This window comes from Impatiens glandulifera, chromosome 2, assembly GCF_907164915.1.
Source record: "Impatiens glandulifera chromosome 2, dImpGla2.1, whole genome shotgun sequence".
NCBI classification, from domain to species: Eukaryota; Viridiplantae; Streptophyta; class Magnoliopsida; order Ericales; family Balsaminaceae; genus Impatiens; species Impatiens glandulifera.
The window spans coordinates 37,102,412-37,119,580 of record NC_061863.1 but is presented as its reverse complement, the minus strand read 5'-3'; the positions used below and the strand labels follow the sequence as shown (position 1 = coordinate 37,119,580).

General features: G+C 33.6%; 1 protein-coding gene across 1 annotated transcript; it reads right to left on the bottom strand.

Moving 5' to 3' along the window:
* Positions 1-14,028: 14,028 nt before the first annotated feature.
* LOC124924620 lies at positions 14,029-14,751 on the bottom strand. The gene has a single exon (XM_047464633.1). It carries the CDS (start codon positions 14,749-14,751, stop codon positions 14,029-14,031), a length of 723 nt encoding a protein of 240 aa, XP_047320589.1.
* Positions 14,752-17,169: the final 2,418 nt, after the last annotated feature.

Sequence of the window (17,169 nt, the reverse complement as noted above, 5' to 3'; positions counted from 1 at the left end):
GAGCCATAGAGACTTGCTTTATTGTATGAAATGCTTTCCAAAGTAAAAAGTCTTTCAGTTATTGTATGATGTTTTCAAGATGAAATATTCCCTGCAATTAAGTGACTGTTCTATCTTATTTTATTAATCGCAGCCTGCATACATAGGGGACATCATATACTTCAGGTAAACAAAAATACTCCAATTTAGACTGTATAATGTAGATGTTTTTGACTATGGAATTTAAGTCTTGCTACAAAGCAAATGTGAAAAGATGATACATATGATGTATGGACATGATTTCTGAGTAGGATGTGTGATAATATGATGTATGGACATGATTTCTGAGTAGGATGTGTGATAATATGATGTATGGACATAATTTCTGAACAATAGCTTATAGATGGAGAGCTGGATGCTTAATTTAATATAATGTAAAAGCCCAAAAAGCTACAAAGCTATAATGCACAACAATAATCCTATTTTGCAACTCTTTTATTAGAAAAGAGGACTGTGTATTTTATTTATAGTTTGACTGAATAGTTAATTTGAAATAGGACTGAGTGCATTATTTCTCAATACTTTTTTTCATTCTATTTTGCAGAAAATTCAATTTTCACCGTTTGCCCTTGTAATTCCTATCGCTGCTTGAAGTTTTCCCTCTCAGATTAAGGTTAGTTCTTATTTACAATCAATGTTATCTGTATGTTAGATTAGTAATATTGAATGCTAAAGTTAGATTGTTATTTGTATGTTAGATTAGTAATATTGAATGCTAAGTAGATTATTGATGTTAGGTTAGTGAATACTTTGTATGTTAGATTAGAGATAATATTGAATGTTAAGTTAGATTATTTGATGTTAGTATTGCATGTTTGGATTATTAGATTAAGTTAGATTATTTGTATGATCAGATTATTGCATGTTTGGATTGTTAGATTAATTTTATGTTAGATTATTGCATGTTTGGATTATTAGATTAATTTTATGTTAGATTATTGCATGTTTGGATTATTAGATTAATTTTATGTTAGATTATTACATGTTTGGATTATTAGATTAATAAATTATTTGTATGTTAGGTTATTGATGTTAGATTGTTGGATTATTAATTTGTATGTTAGGTTAGATGGAAATCCCAGACAAAACATGGATGACTATACTTCGTACCGATCCTAAATATAGTGAGGGGGTTGACAAATTCATAGAATTTGCTGAAAGGTCTACGGGTAGATCATCGATTGCATGTCCTTGTGTAAGGTGTGCAAATCGAGTGTATGAGAATAAGAGTGTGGTTAGATCCCATCTGATTGTATACGGCATAAGACAAAAATATGGTTTTTGGTATTTTCACGGTGAAAAGAGATCAATTGGACGTCAACTTGTAAATGCTGTTACCGAGAATGTGGAGGAAGATGAATCAGATGATGAAATTGAAGACGAACCGATCAATGAACCACCAAATAACGAGACTAATATCATGGAAGACGAACCTGTTGAAGTTTGTGAGGATCATCTAATGGAAGATATTATTGTTGAGGATCATCTAATGGAAGATATTATTGGTGATTTGAACCCTAATGTCAACATTGATAATGAACGGTCGAGTGAAAATGAGCCTCCCGTTGATGATGCTAATACGTTTTACAAATTGTTGGACGATTCAAAACTACCTTTGTATGAAGGTTCACGCATTTCCAAAGCCTCAACTCTACTTAAACTTCTTCACATCAAGAATGTAGGTCAGTGGACAAACACGTCATTTGATTTATTGTTGAGTTTATTGAAGGAGGAAATACTGCCAATTCATAATCAACTACCGAATTCGTATTATGAGTGCAAGAAATTCATTAAAGACATGGGCCTATCGTACGAAACAATTGACGCGTGTAAGAATGATTGCATGCTTTTTCGTAAAGAGGATAAGGATTTGCAGCAATGTAAAGTTTGTGGGCTTTCTAGGTGGAATGTCAATAAATCTGATGGTGCAATTCGAACGAAGGTGAATGGTAAGTATATAGCCAACAAGTCGCTGCGCTATTTTCCATTAAAACCGAGGTTGCAAAGATTATACATGTGTTCCAAAACTGCTCCACACATGACTTGGCATAAAGATAACAATCCCGAAGATGATGTGTTGAGGCATCCTGCTAATTCAATGACATGGAAGACCTTTGATAACTTGTACCCAAATTTTTCAACAGAACCTCAAAATGTGCGACTTGGTTTGGCTAGTGATGGTTTTCAACCTTTTGCTAGCGGAAAAACATCGTACAGCATTTGGCCAGTTATTCTAATCCCTTACAACGTCTCTCCTACCATATGTATGGATAAAAACAATTTTCTTCTTTCAATGCTCATTCCAGGTCCAAAAAGTCCCGGTGATTGTATTGAAGTATTTCTAGAGCCACTTATTGAAGAGTTGACGGAATTATGGAATACCGGTGTGAAGACATACGATGCAAGCAGAAAACAATATTTTAATTTACGGGCAGCTCTTATGTGGACTATTAATGATTTTCCGGCTTATGCAAATTTGTCTGGATGGAGTACAAAGGGTAAATTGGCATGTCCGTCTTGTAATCAGAACACCGCGTCTTTGAGGTTAACAAATTGCCAGAAGGAGTGTTACATGAATCATCGACGATTCCTCCCGTCTAATCATCGATGGCGCAAAGAGACCGATACGTTTGACGGGCATACGGAGCATAGAGATCCTCCTGTACTATTATCGGGTTCCGAAATTCAATTGCAATCGCGAGATCTAAAGGAAATTTGTTTGACAAAGTACCTGCCTAAGAAAACGAAAGTTATACATGAATCCCGAGGTGATAATTGGAACAAATTCAGTATATTCTTTCAATTGCCTTACTGGAAATCTTTGATGTTGAGACATAATTTGGATGTAATACATATTGAGAAGAATATATGTGATAGTTTGTTGGGAACTTTAATGAATTTCAAAGAAAAGACCAAGGATGGAATTAAAGCAAAGAAAAATTTGGTCATAATGAACATAAAACATTCCTTACATCCGGTTGAAGTTGATGGTCGCCTAATTTTGCGGAATTATTTCTGCACACTCATACAAAGAAACCGACTCTGCAAGATCCAAATCCGGAGGTTCCCCCTATTATTCAAGAAAAAGTGGTAAGTCGTGTTTATTAGTTATATTTCTTTTATTTATCATATGTATGTATGTAATCAAATGTAATTTGTTTTTGTAGACTGCCTTGCGAACTGCTATAGAAGAAGACCCGAATAGAAATGAATTGCAGTTGGCTGAGTGCGCATTCGGGTCTCAGGGACATGGGCGAGTTGTGGGTTTGGGCTCCGGTGTCACACCTAGATCTTTTAGACCTGATGCTCGTGGTGGTACTAGCACACAGCGCAGTGACACGCAAAATGCCCTTTTACTTGAGGAGATACAGAGGATGCGAGAGGAGCGTGAAGCTGAGAAGCTTCAGTCACGGAGAGAGCGCAAAGAAGCCTTAATGGAGCGTCAAATGGAGCGTGAGGAAGCACAAAGGCAGCGTGAAATGGAACGCGAAGAGTTATTGATGCAGTGTGAGGATGAACGTGAAGAAGCTCGAAGGGAGCGTGAGAGAATGCGGGATGAGATGCTTGAGCTGAGATCGACGATGAACTTCTTATTATACAGGATTCCCCGTGATCAACTTCCACCTGCCCCTCCCACTCGAGATGATGCCCCTCCTACTTAGAGATGATCCCCTTCCTCATGATCGTCGCTTTCTCACTTCAATTCTGGTTAGTTGAAATGTAATTTGAATTACGTTAATTAATGGTTTTTGTGAATTTGTGATATGATTGTAGTTTTTGGATGGATTATAGTTTTTGGATGGATTGTAGTTTGTGGATGATTATTGTTTTGAATTAATGATTGTAGTTTTGGGTTTTTGGCTATTGATGATTGTGTGCTTTTTGGTTTTTGGTTATTGGTTATTGATTGAGGTTTTAAATAGGTAAAAATTTGCAAAAAAAATCTATTAGGGTTTAGTAACGGTTAAATAATTTCAAATACCGTTACTATAAATCTAACTGTAACGGTTTAAAAAATAAAAAACCGTCACAGAAACAACACGAGCATCTGTAACGGTTTTCGAAAACCGTTACAAATAAAAACAGTCTTTCAGTAACGGTTTTTAACCGGCTAAAACCGTTACTGTTGTCCCATTACTATCTGTAACGGTTTTCGAAAACCGTTACAGATGCTCGTGTTGTTTCTATGACGGTTTTTAGACGGCTAGAACCGTTACTGTTATTCCATGACTATCAGTAACGGTTTTCGAACTCCGTTACTGATACCTGTGAAGTTTCTGTAACGTAATTTTTAGTAACGATTGGTAACGGTTTTATTTGCCGTTACAAATAAGTTTCAGTAACGGCGTTCGATGCTTTCAGTAACGGTTTTAACCCTTACTAATACCCTTTTTCTACTAGTGTTCGTTTCTGGGTTGGTGTAAATGTTGTGCACCATGTTGAGAATGAGACTACGACGTATGGTGTTTGGAGCAAACTTGAAGCTCTCTATGCTGGGAGGTCAGTAGGGAATAAAGCAGCACTAGTACGAAGACTGATGAATCTGAAGTATATTGATAATAAATCAATTGCTGAGAACTTGAATGAATTTCAAAATATTTTGAATCAGCTGAGTAGTATGAAGATAAACTTTGATGATGAGGTGCAGGCACTTTTAGTCCTTGGATCTTTGCCTGCAAATTGGGAGACACTTATTATCACTCTCAGCAAATCAACACCAAATGGTAAAGTCAACATGGCATTTGTCACCAGTTCCTTACTTGATGAGGAGAATCGAAAGAGGGATAAACCCTCTAAGTCTGATATGTTGGTGACTAATAGAGGGAGATCAAAAGATAATAGAAGTGGTTCGAGCAGGGGAAAGTCTAGAAGCAAGTCTAGAGCTCCAAAGAAGGATGGTGTTTGCCATTACTTTGGCAAAATGGGTCACTGGAAAAACGAGTGCTGAAAATTTAAAAATGATAAAGCAAAGGGTATAGTGAAGCCCAGAGAAAATAAAGAACAAAGTGCAGATACATCTGCTTATGCTTCAGATGGTGAACTGACATATGCTTCTAACTGTCAAGACTCCTGTCTTAGCACATCTTCAAATAAAACAACATGGATTGTTGACATAGGTGCCTCATTCCATATTAGTCCACACAAAGGTTACTTCCAGTCCTACAAAGCTGGTGATTATGGTGAGGTTCGCATGGGTAACAGTGGTGTATCCAAGATAGTTGGTCTTGGTGATGTTAGAATTGAGACAAACATGGGTTGTTTCCTGACATTGAGAGATGTAAGACATGTTCCTGATTTGAGAATGAATTTGATTTCAGCAGGTAAGCTCGATGATGGAGGCTACCATAATGTTTTCAGTGGTGGAGCATGGAAGCTAAGTAAGGGTTCATTGGTTGTTGCACGAGGTAAGAAATGTTGTTCCTTATACAAGACAAATTTGAAAATTGTCTATGATGCAGCATATTCTGTTGTGATGGAGTCATCCTCTGAGTTGTGGCACAAGAGACTAGGTCACATTAGTGAAAAAGGGTTGAATGTTTTGATCAAGAGGAATGAGCTGTTGAATCTCAAGGATGCTCATCTTGAAAATTGTGAGCATTGCTTGAAGGGTAAGCAGAACAAAGTCTCCTTCAGTAAGTCAAAAGTGGAACTGAAAAAGAATGTCCTTGAACTGGTCCATACAGATGTTTGTGGTCCTATGAAGATTAAATCCATAGGTGGTGCTTTCTATTTTGTAACCTTCATAGACGATGCACCTATGAAGGTTTGGGCCTATGCTATAAAGTCCAAGGATGAGGTTGCAGCAAGATTTGAGGTCTTTCATAAGCTGGTTGAAAGAGATACAGGAAGAAAACTGATGAGGGTGCGGTCAAATAATGGGGGAGAGTACATAAGCTCATTTGATGATTATTGCAAAGAGTAGGGTATTCGAAATGAACAGACTGTGCCCAAGACTCCACAACAAAATGGTGTGGCAGAGAGGATGAACAGAACAATGTTAGAACGGATGAGGAGTATGCTCTCCCATGCCAGGTTGGCTAAGCATTTCTGGGCTGAAGCCATGAGCACTGCAGTGTATGTGATCAACCGTTCTCCCTCCAAGCCATTGAATAATAAGTGTGCAGAAAGCGTCTGGTCAGGTAAAGATGTTAATTATGACTATTTACGTGTTTTTGGATGCAGAGATTTTGTGCATGTTCCAAAAGATGAGAGGTCTAAGCTAGATGCAAAAACCAGGCAATGCATATTTTTAGGGTATGGTGATGAAAATGGGGATACAGGTTTTATGACCCAGTTGACAATAAGGTATTGAGAAACCGAGATGTGGTATTCATTGAAGATCAGACTATTGAGAATTTTGAAGATGGTGAAAAACTTGATGCATATATACGTGACCTTTCTGGTCTTGAGTTGTCTCATAATGTTGAGGAGACAAGGCCACATGTAGTTTCAGACTCGGATAGTGATGATGATGTTCCTCAGGGTCAAGCTGTAGGCCATGGAAATGATATTAATACTATAAATGATCTTGGTGATAATGTTGAGGTTGATTTTGAAGTTCAACAAGAAGATGAAAATCAACATAATCAACAAATAGAGGTACTTAGGAGGTCTAATAGGGAGAAAAGATTATGTTCTAAGTACCCTGCTACAAAGTATGTCCTTCTAACTGATTGTGGGGAGCCTATATGCTATAAGGAGGCTCTTGAGGATGCTCATAAGAAAGAATGGCTAGCTGTCATGAATGAAGAGATGAAGTAATTGTTGAAAAATGGCACATATGATCTAGTTGAAAGACCAGAGAACATAAAAGTATTACAAAATAAATGGGTGTACAAGATCAAGCAAGAAGGTGATGATAGCAAGACAAGATACAAGGCTAGGCTGGTTGTCAATGGTTTTGGCCAGAGGCATGGAAATTGGAATCGATTATGATGAGATTTTCTCACCGGTAGTGAAGATGACTTCTATCCGAGTGGTGTTAAGTCTAGATGCTTGTATGGATCTTGAGGTTGAACAGCTTGATGTCAAGACTGCATTTCTCCATGGTGATTTGGATGAAGATGTTTATATGGAGCAACCCGAAGGTTATAATAAGAAAGGTGAAGAAAGCAAGGTGTGCAAACTTGTCAAAAGTCTGTACGGTTTGAAGTAAGCACCAAGGCAGTAGTATCTTAAGTTTGAGTTGTTCATGACCATCCATGGGTACATGAAGACATCTATAGATCACTGTGTCTTTGTGCAAAAGTTTGCTTCTAATGATTTTATTATATTTCTCCTATATGTTGATGACATGCTGATTGTTGGGAGAGACAAGCTCAAGATTGCCATGTTGAAAAAGGATTTGGCTAAGTCTTTTGAGATGAAAGACATGGGTCAAGCAAGACAAATTCTTGGAATGTAGGTTATTCGTGATCGGGTGAAGAAAAGGCTATGGTTATCTCAAGAGAGATATATTGAGAAGATTCTAAAACTATTATGTATGGACAAGGCAAAACCAAATGCTTGTCCATTGGCTACACACTTGAAAATAAACAAGACAATGTCTCCCAAGGATGAAGAGGAAAGACAAGAAATGTGCAGTGTTCCATATGCTTCAGCAATAGGCAGTCTGATGTATGCAATGGTATGTACAAGACCGGATATAGCTCATGCGGTTGGAGTACTTAGTCGTTTCTTTTCAAATCCCGGTAAAATACACTGGGAAGCGGTTAAGTGGCTAATGAGATATCTTCGAGGGACCTCGAAATACGCTTTGTGTTATGGTACTGGAAAGCCACATATTGAATGGTTTTCTGATATGAGTGGTGATATTGACACTATGAGATCAACTTCAGGGTATTTGTTTACCTTTGGAGGAGGAGCTGTATCATGGCAGTCTCGTCTACAGAAATGTGTTGCTTTGTCTACTACAGAAGATGAATATATTTCCATTACTGAATGTTGTAAGGAAATGAGATGGATGAAAGAATTGTTGAAAGAAATAGGCATTACACAAGACAGGTTTGTGGTGTTTAGTGACTCACAAAGTGCTATACATGTGTGCAAGAATCCAAGTTTCCATTCACGGACAAAACACATTCAAAGAAGGTACCATTGGATCCGTGAAGTGCTCGAGAAGAAGGAGTTATACTTGTAAAAAGTGCAAACAGATGAAAACGGGTCAGATTTGATGACAAATGGCTTGTCAAGAGGCAAGCATGAAATTTGTTGTGCCAAAGCCGGAATGGTTCTAGCAGAAGCGTCACGATGATGAATGTTTATAGCAACATTCTCCCATGGCTCGGAAGGGGGAGAATTGTTGAGGTGTTCCTTGTCATTGTGGGCGGATTTTAAATTCCGGGTAAACGGGTCAGAGTTTTCTTTTATGAAAACGGGTTAGAGTATAAATATTTTTTTTGGGTATTTTTCTCATAACAGAGTAAGGTTGAGAGAGAGTGAATTACAGATCTAGGGTTTTCTGGTTTCCTTTTTTTTCTTGTTCTTTGGCTGATCCAGAGAGAAAGATTGGGGGAGTTTTTAATTGTGGAGTAGTCCAATCATTCATAGTGTAATCACTTCTTTCATTTGAAACTTACATTCCCTACTCTCAAATGAAAGAAGTGATTACACTAGGAATGATTGAACTACTCCACAATCAAAAGCTCCCCCAATCTCTCTCTGGATCAGCCAGAAAACCCTAGATCTGTAACTCACTCTCTCTCAACTTACTGTGTGTTATGAGAAAATACCAAAAAAAAGTATTTATACTCTAATCCGTTTTCATAACAGAAAACCCTGACCCGTTTACCCGGAATTTTAAAAACCCGCCCGCAATGACAAGGAACACCTCAACCATTACTTCTTTAGTTCATTATGATTTTCTATTTTGGGGATCATTGAAAAAAAGATGACAGCAAATCAGCCCATTAGCTAATAAAAAAATCCTTAAGAGTGTGTTTGATGATGGGGAATTGGAATTGGAATTGGCATTGGAATTCTAATTCCAATTCAATGAGAATTGGCATTGAATTACAATTCAATTCCTATGTTTGGAAAAATGATAGAATTGTAATTCAATTCCAATTCCTATGTTTGGGAAAATGATAGAATTGTAATTCAATTCTAATTCCAATTTTTGTAAAATAAAATATCGGTTCAAAATGTCAACTTTTAAAATATGTTTTGACGTTTTGGCACGTTTAATACGTTTTTAACATTTTTTCACATTTTCACACGTTTTTCACACGTTTTAACACGTTTTTCACATCTTCACACATCAATCACGTTTTCACACGTTTTAACACGTTTTTCACATTTTCACACGTTTTTCACGTTTTTCAAACGTTTTTCACGTTTTTCACATGTTTTTCACGTTTTCACGTTTTCACGTTTTTCACACGTTTTAACACATTTTCACACGTTTTTTACACGTTTTCACGTTTTTTACACGTTTTAATATGTTTTCACGTTTTTCACACATTACAACACGTTTCACATTTTTCACACATTATTCACACGTTTTTCATGTTTTCACGTTTTTCACACGTTTTAACACGTTTTTCACGTTTTACACGTTTTTCACACGTTTTAACACGTTTTAACACGTTTTTCACGTTTTCAAACGTTTTCACGTTTTTTACACGTTTTAACACGTTTTCACACGTTTTTCACGTTTTTCACACGTTTGTCACGTTTTTCACACGTTTTTCACGTTTTCACACGTTTTTCACGTTTTTCACACGTTTTTCACGTTTTTCACACGTTTTTCACGTTTTAACACGTTTTTCACGTTCTACACATTTTTCACGTGTTAAACGTGTTAAAACGTGTCAAACGTGTCAAAAACGTAAAAAACATGTGAAACGTGTCAACAACGTGTTAAAAACGTTTTAAACGTGTTAAAAACATGAAAACGTGTCAAAAACGTGTTAAACGTTCCAAACATGTGAAAAACGTGTTAAACATGCCAAAACATGAAAAACGTGTTAAACGTGTCAAAATGTGGTAAACGTGTCAAAAACGTAAAAAAAGTGTTAAATGTGTTAAAAACGTGAAAACATGTTAAACGTGTCAAAAACGTAAAAAAAAATGTGGTAAATGTGTCAAAAATGTGAAAACGTGTTAAACGTGTCAAAAACGTGTTAAACATGTGAAAAACTTGTTAAACGTGCCAAAACGTATTAAACGTGTCAAAAATGTGGTAAACGTGTCAAAAACGTAAAAAAATGTGTTAAATGTGTCAAAAACGTGAAAACGTGTTAAATGTGTCAAAAACGTGTTAAATATGTGAAAAACTTGTTAAACGTGCCAAAATGTGAAAAACGTGTAAAACGTGTCAAAAACGTAAAAAAAAACGTGTTAAATGTGTCAAAAACGTGAAAACGCGTTAAACATGTCAAAAACGTAAAAAAACGTGTTACATGTGTCAAAAACGTGAAAACGTGTTAAACGCGTCAAAAACGTTTTAAAAATGTGAAAAACTTGTTAAACGTGCCAAAATGTGCCAAAATATAAAAAACGTGTCAAATGTGTCAAAAACGTGTTAAACATGTTAAAAACGTAAAAATCATGTTAAACGTGTCAAAAACGTGTTAAACGTGTCAAAAACGTGAAAAACGTGTTAAATGTGTCAACAACGTGTTAAACATGTCAAGGACGTGAAAAACGTGTTAAATGTGTCAAAACGTGTTAAACGTGACAAAAACGTGTCAAACGTGCCAAAAACGTGTTAAACGTGTTAAAAACATGAAAATCATGTTAAACGCGTCAAAAACGTGTTAGACGTGTCAAGAACGTGAAAAATGTGTTAAATGTGTCAAAAACGTGTTAAACGTGCTAAAAACGTATTAAACGTGCCAAAAACGTGTTAAACGTGCCAAAATATGTTAAACGTGTAAAAAACGTGTAAAACGTGTTTAATGTGTGAAAAACGTGTTAAACATGTCAAAAACATGAAAAACGTGTTAATTTGGAATTACAATTCCGACCTAAAAAGATAGGAATTGAGAACTATGAAATTACACTATATTGAATTCCATTGGAATTCTAATTTCAATTCCAATTCTTAATATTAAAGTGTCTAACAAACATAAGAATTGGAATTGGACTCTTCAATTCCAATTCCAATGCCAATTTCAGGGCTATCAAACACACCCTAAAAGGAAAGGAGAAAACTAAAGCAACAAGATTACATGAAAAACTTACTTTTGGAGAATCCCTAGTAACACCAAAATAATCTGCAACTGGTTTGCCAGAATCTTCATTGTCCAATTCAACATAAACAAAGATATAAACAAAGATGATATGCAAATATTCAAATTATTATAGGGATGTATTATTAGCACAAATGGCACTTTGGCCACGCAATCCCACCGCAGAAAACAAAACAAAAAATCAAGATCTATGATAAATTCGTGCGCTTTACTTATTATAAAATCAACAATATAATAACATTTTGGTGCACTAATATATGTTAAGATTCCTTTTAATAAATACATATTTGGAAACTAATTTAAGATAATTTTATGATTAAAATACAATAAATTAGAAAAATATGGAAGAAAGGTGCTGACATCCCGAGAAAGCTCTCAACCCATAATCAAATTCCTTTGAATCTCATATGCCAATTTACAAAATTATTAACATAAGCATGTGAATCAGTTCATTAGGTTCCAAATTTTTATCATGGATAACCCAATCAAGATAAGATAAATGTTGCAAAATTAATAAACAGACATAAACTTAATAAGTTTGATTAATTTCAGGTTGCTTATACTCTTATGTAGCAACAATCACAAACTACTGTCAACAGAACTAAAACCGTCAAGAATTTTAATGTGCAGAAATGAGTGATTTATGGGTTACTCTACAACCATGTTTCAGCAGAGACACCTAGAACCAGGTTTAATGCATTATCATCAGCAAAATAATGGTAACAGATCCATAAGCTTCAAGTTAAATTTATGTTCTATGAAAGCAAGATCCAATACACGATTTCAATGTTATATTCCCGAAGATTAACATAAAATTAGTTGAATACAAGTATTCCGTTTGAAAATTGAGAAACTTATCGATTGAGCATCGGTTCAATATTAAGCTATTTTTTTCAAATCTTCTCTACATCAATTTAAGTATGTTCATCCTCTAAGTTGCAACCTGAGACAAATAATAATATTTTCATCTACGTAAATTATAAATGAAGAAAATTATAAAATACGTGACTTTGTAAAGGTTCAAATTTATTAATGTGAAATACTTAATGATATATTTTTGCACCTCAGCTTCAGCGATACAAAGATTTTGACATAATATAAGAAACGTCTTTTCATAAAGTGTCGTCTTTTTTCATAACGAGGTTGTAATGGTTATCAAAGACTTCAATAAATGTTCAACCCATTGTTGATTATTTATGAATTGTCACAACATACAAGCTTTTCATTTTTCATATTATTATATGAAAATAAACACATTCCCCCCTTAACTTGTGCAAGTTGTTCAAATAAATCATTACTCTTTCAATTGTGCCAAATTAAGACAAATCAATTTGACTGAGATGCTGCACGTTCTCCAAATTGTTTTAAAATTTCAAAATATATGTTGTTTAATTGAAAGTCATAAAAAATTATACTGAAATGTTAAATAATGAATTTCCCTCTCAAACAAAAATCATAATATTAGGTTTATCTCGTTTTTGCAAAAGATTAAACTTTTTCTTATAAAAAAAAAGTGGGAATTTCATGTTTTACAGCTAGGCCTTTTAGATATTGGGTTATTTGAAGAAATCTTGTTGGTGTAAAAGTTATTTATTTAAATAAAATAATTAATCATGATGTTTATTATTTTAAAATGTTGTAAGAATTTTTAATATATTTTTAATTTAAATGATGTGATCGAAAAAATTATAGTTGAATGGATAGTTTATTATTCTCAAATTACCCACGTCAACAAGGCTCGAGAATACTCAAATTGACTCATATTTCAAGTTGAAGGGTGAATTTAACATTTGTTGAAAATGGTCCATAATTTTTTGAAAATGGCTCATGTATTAAAAGTTGGGATATTAATTTGGTACACTTAAAATTAAAAGGATTGAATTAAATATAATGTTCAAGTAGAGGAGGTGATAATGTACCAAACTTTAAATGACACAAAGTCTCTTATGTTTTTTTATGTTTTTTTTTGTGTCTTGTAAAAAAACAAGTTTATATATTTGTAAAAGAGAAATAAGTAAAAGAACCTGAAAAAATTGTTCTATAATCTTCGACATGCCACAGTCTCAAATTCTAATATAGTTTCCTTGAATCCCGTCAAAGGAAGCAACAACAACGTACGTGCTGCACCTAACAACAAGACTTCGTCGTTGGTGTGCCCAAAAGTGTACATATTTCCCGTGTATCTATTTGACCTAGAGTAAACAAAAACTCCCTTAACAATGCTTTACATTGTAGCAATTGTTGTAAAGATTTCTCCAATTTGTCCCTTATAGAACTAAATGTACTTTCCTCGCTATTTAATCTCGCTCATCCACGTCATCACATTCTATTGCCACCATTTCATTCTCTGTATTATGTTCTTTTATCTCCTAGCTTGCCCTACACATTAAAACTTCGCCCATCTTTAAAGAACTCACGACACAAATTACTTTCTTCATCAACCCGTTTTTCAACCATTTATCGAACTGATGTGGCTCTTCTTTGTTGTCGTATACGTCTTTCATTGCTTCAATCATGATCATGCTATTGATTTCCTCCGCATCACATTTCAAAATTTGTCTAGATTTTTTTCCTCGATCATTTCTCTATAAAAAACCTTGTAAATTTTCTCTCTTATGAAAAACTCTATTTCAATACAATTCGAAGATTTATTGATGGATTCTAGGGTTTTGTTTATTGATATTATCCATAACAAACATTTTGATTCCCGAATCTTCCCGTTCTTCTTCTAACTCTCCTCTCGATTGGACTATGACCTTGTTCATATTATGAAAGTTGAATCGGTTTTTACCGTCTATTCTTTAATCATTTCCATGCAATTGACTTTGAAAACATCCTCTCTTATTAGCCCTTCGATTACGAGATCATGAGACGTTTCATCCTCTAAATCATGCTGAAAATCTTTCACCAAACCTTTTAAAAGAAGTTGATAAATTTCCTCCATGATCGACATTGTCAAAATTGAATCATCCCTCTCTTGTTCTAACTTCATTCGATTTTGACCAATCAAGATTGAATCTTTATCCATTTTCTCGGCATTCCATGCAATGATTTCATCCAAATGAGCAATAACTTGATGGAGGTTTCTTTCCATTCCATCATCATCTGTCCCCTTAAGTTTCTTAAAAGCTTGATGAACTTTCCCACCAAGAATCTCTCCATTCAATCGTTTCAATTCTCTGTTTTGTCTTCTTATAATAGACTCATGATTCTTAATCATCTTAGCCACGTAGTTACTTCCATCACTATCTTTGTCTTCTTCCTTTTCCTTATCTTTTTTTCGAATTTCGCTCGTCGTTCTTTGAAGTTTAGTGGGTATGGCTTGTTTGGACGGCGCTGTCGTCTCGTCGGCGATTAGACCCACAAAATCGTTTCTTAAAACAATTACCTTTTCGACAAATTCAGATAAATTAGGCCCATCGAAATTTCTTTGATTCAGATTCTCAATGAAACCCTTGATCATAATTAAAATGGTATCTTTTTCCACTTCGAATCCCCAGATCTTGTCTAAATCCATATCATCAACTTAAAAGATGTTCTTACTCTGTTTACACACTCGGTTCCTTGAGAAACAATAAAACTTAGCTGTTAACGAAATCATCTCTCTCTCCTCCGTTTCTTGTTTCTGCCGGAGATTGTCATCGTTCTAATCATCAGTCCGATCTGCAATTGATAGTTCGCTCAGACGGACTTGAATCTGGTTTAGGGTCTCATTTAGATCCAACAGCAACTTTTGGCGATTGGTTTCTGGGATATCCGAGTTTTCTTGTATCATTCTTGAACAGCCCTCGACAAGGATCATGGCAATGTTGTAGTATTTGGATCTGGAATTTAGAAATTCGATCGACCCGTTTTTATAATGGATGTTCTTTGTCCATGGCGGAGATTAAGACTCTCATTAGTATGATTGAATCGGAACTGAACCAGTTGTAACTTTGGTTCCAGATTCAAGTAGTAGTATCAGGACTTTTAGTTATTGTTCTTGAGAAATGACCCAGTCTGGTCCATTCCTCAGAGAATCACTTGACGCCCATCTGCTGCATCTACTATGGATATTTTCATTTCTCATCTCTCATGAAAAACCCTTTTCGATTTGCTTAGCAACCCAAAAAATATATGTTGGTTTTTTTGTGTTTCCTGAAATTTTTGATGAAACTTTCTTGAAAAAGTATTCCAAAATCCATTTCGTCGGTCCAGTAACGACAACCAAAAGTTCAACCTGTAAGTCCAGCGTGGAGATTGTGGAAGACGTTCTAAAAATTTCTAATTTTGTTGAAATAACTAGAGGAATGGTATTACTCTAGAAACTTTTTGTACATCTTCTTTCGCAGAACATTTCATCCGGTCAAGTCTCCCCTTGTAAATTGGTTGGTTAACCTGAAATTTAGCTTCGTTCGATTAGTCTGCTCTCGGATCTCTCGATTTGCTTTGTCGCTGTCTGTTTGTCGGATTCGGAGGAGGAGAGAAGGCCTGGAAAGAACCCGCAAAAAAAAAATATTTATTATTATTTTTTTAATTCTCACTCGGACAGAGTCTAGAGCTCAGCATTGTACATAAACGTTCGTATTCAACTCGGATATATCGTGTTAGACTCTCAATCGTGTCGTGTCTCAATTTTATGCGTGTCGTATCGTGTCGTGACCTACTCAAAATATTATGATTCACGGATTCTTTCGTGTTGTGTTATTCATGTTTACGAGTTTATTCGTGTTGTACTAACTCTGTTTAAATTTGTGTTTCGTGTTATTTCGACTAGATTTTGTAATCGTGTCTTGACACACTTATGTTAATTAATTATTTATTTATATTTATTAAATTATATTGTTTGTAAAAATTATAAAATATAATTATTAATTTATTTTAATTTAGAAAATTTAAATTAATTTAATAAGTTAAATGTATTTAATTTATTTAAAAAGTTATTTAATATATAAAATGTGTAGATATAAATTTAACATATAGTTTCATAAATAATAATTTGAATATAAAATATTTAAAATATGTTTTAAAACATATAAATAAAATTAGTTAAATTTATTATTTTAAAAATATTAATTTATTTTAAAAAAATTAATATATTAAGTTAATTAAATTATTATAATATTTTTTTTATTTATGTATTAATAATAATAAAAAATATGTAAATAATTAAAATATGTAAATCAATCAAAGTGGTGAGAGAATTATTATGAAGACTCAAATTTTTATTAATATAATTTATTTATTTAATATTTATATTTTATTTTAATATTTTAGTATATTTAATTTTAATTAGATATATTATATTTATAAAATTAAATAATTTATAAATTAAATAAAAATGTAAATATATTTAAAGAGATATGATAATTTGATAATATTAGTGTAAATATGTGTAGTTTGTGTAAGAAAATGAGAAAACATTTTTTGAGAAAGGTGAATATAAATTATAAATGTATATTATTATATTATTAAAGTTAAAATTATTATCATATATTTATATTTTAAGGTATTAATAATAATTAAAATTATAAATAATTTAAAATTTAAAAAATAATTAATAAAATAATATCAAAACAATTATTAATAAACTCAAATTTCTATTTATATAATTTATTTTTTTATTTTTATTTTTATTTATATTATTTAAGTTAATATTTTATTATAATATTATATTTTAGTATGTTTAATTTTAATTATAAATATTACATTTATGAAATTAAATAATTTATTAATTGAATAAAAATGTAATAGATTTAGAGAAAGTTAATGTAAATGTAAGTAGTTTAAGTCATGTGACTAATTGTGTTTATTTTATTTTGTGTATATACTCGTGTCGTGTCCGTGTTAACTCGTAACCGTGTTACAATCGTATAAAATTCATAATCGTATCGTGATCGTGTTGTCTCGTGCTTATATCGTGTCAACCCAAAACTCGGGTGAAATATATTATTAC

What these genes read in the sequence shown, in the direction of transcription:
- LOC124924620 (XM_047464633.1), bottom strand. Translation starts at nt 14,751, where the DNA reads ATGGATTTAGACAAGATCTGGGGATTCGAAGTGGAAAAAGATACCATT.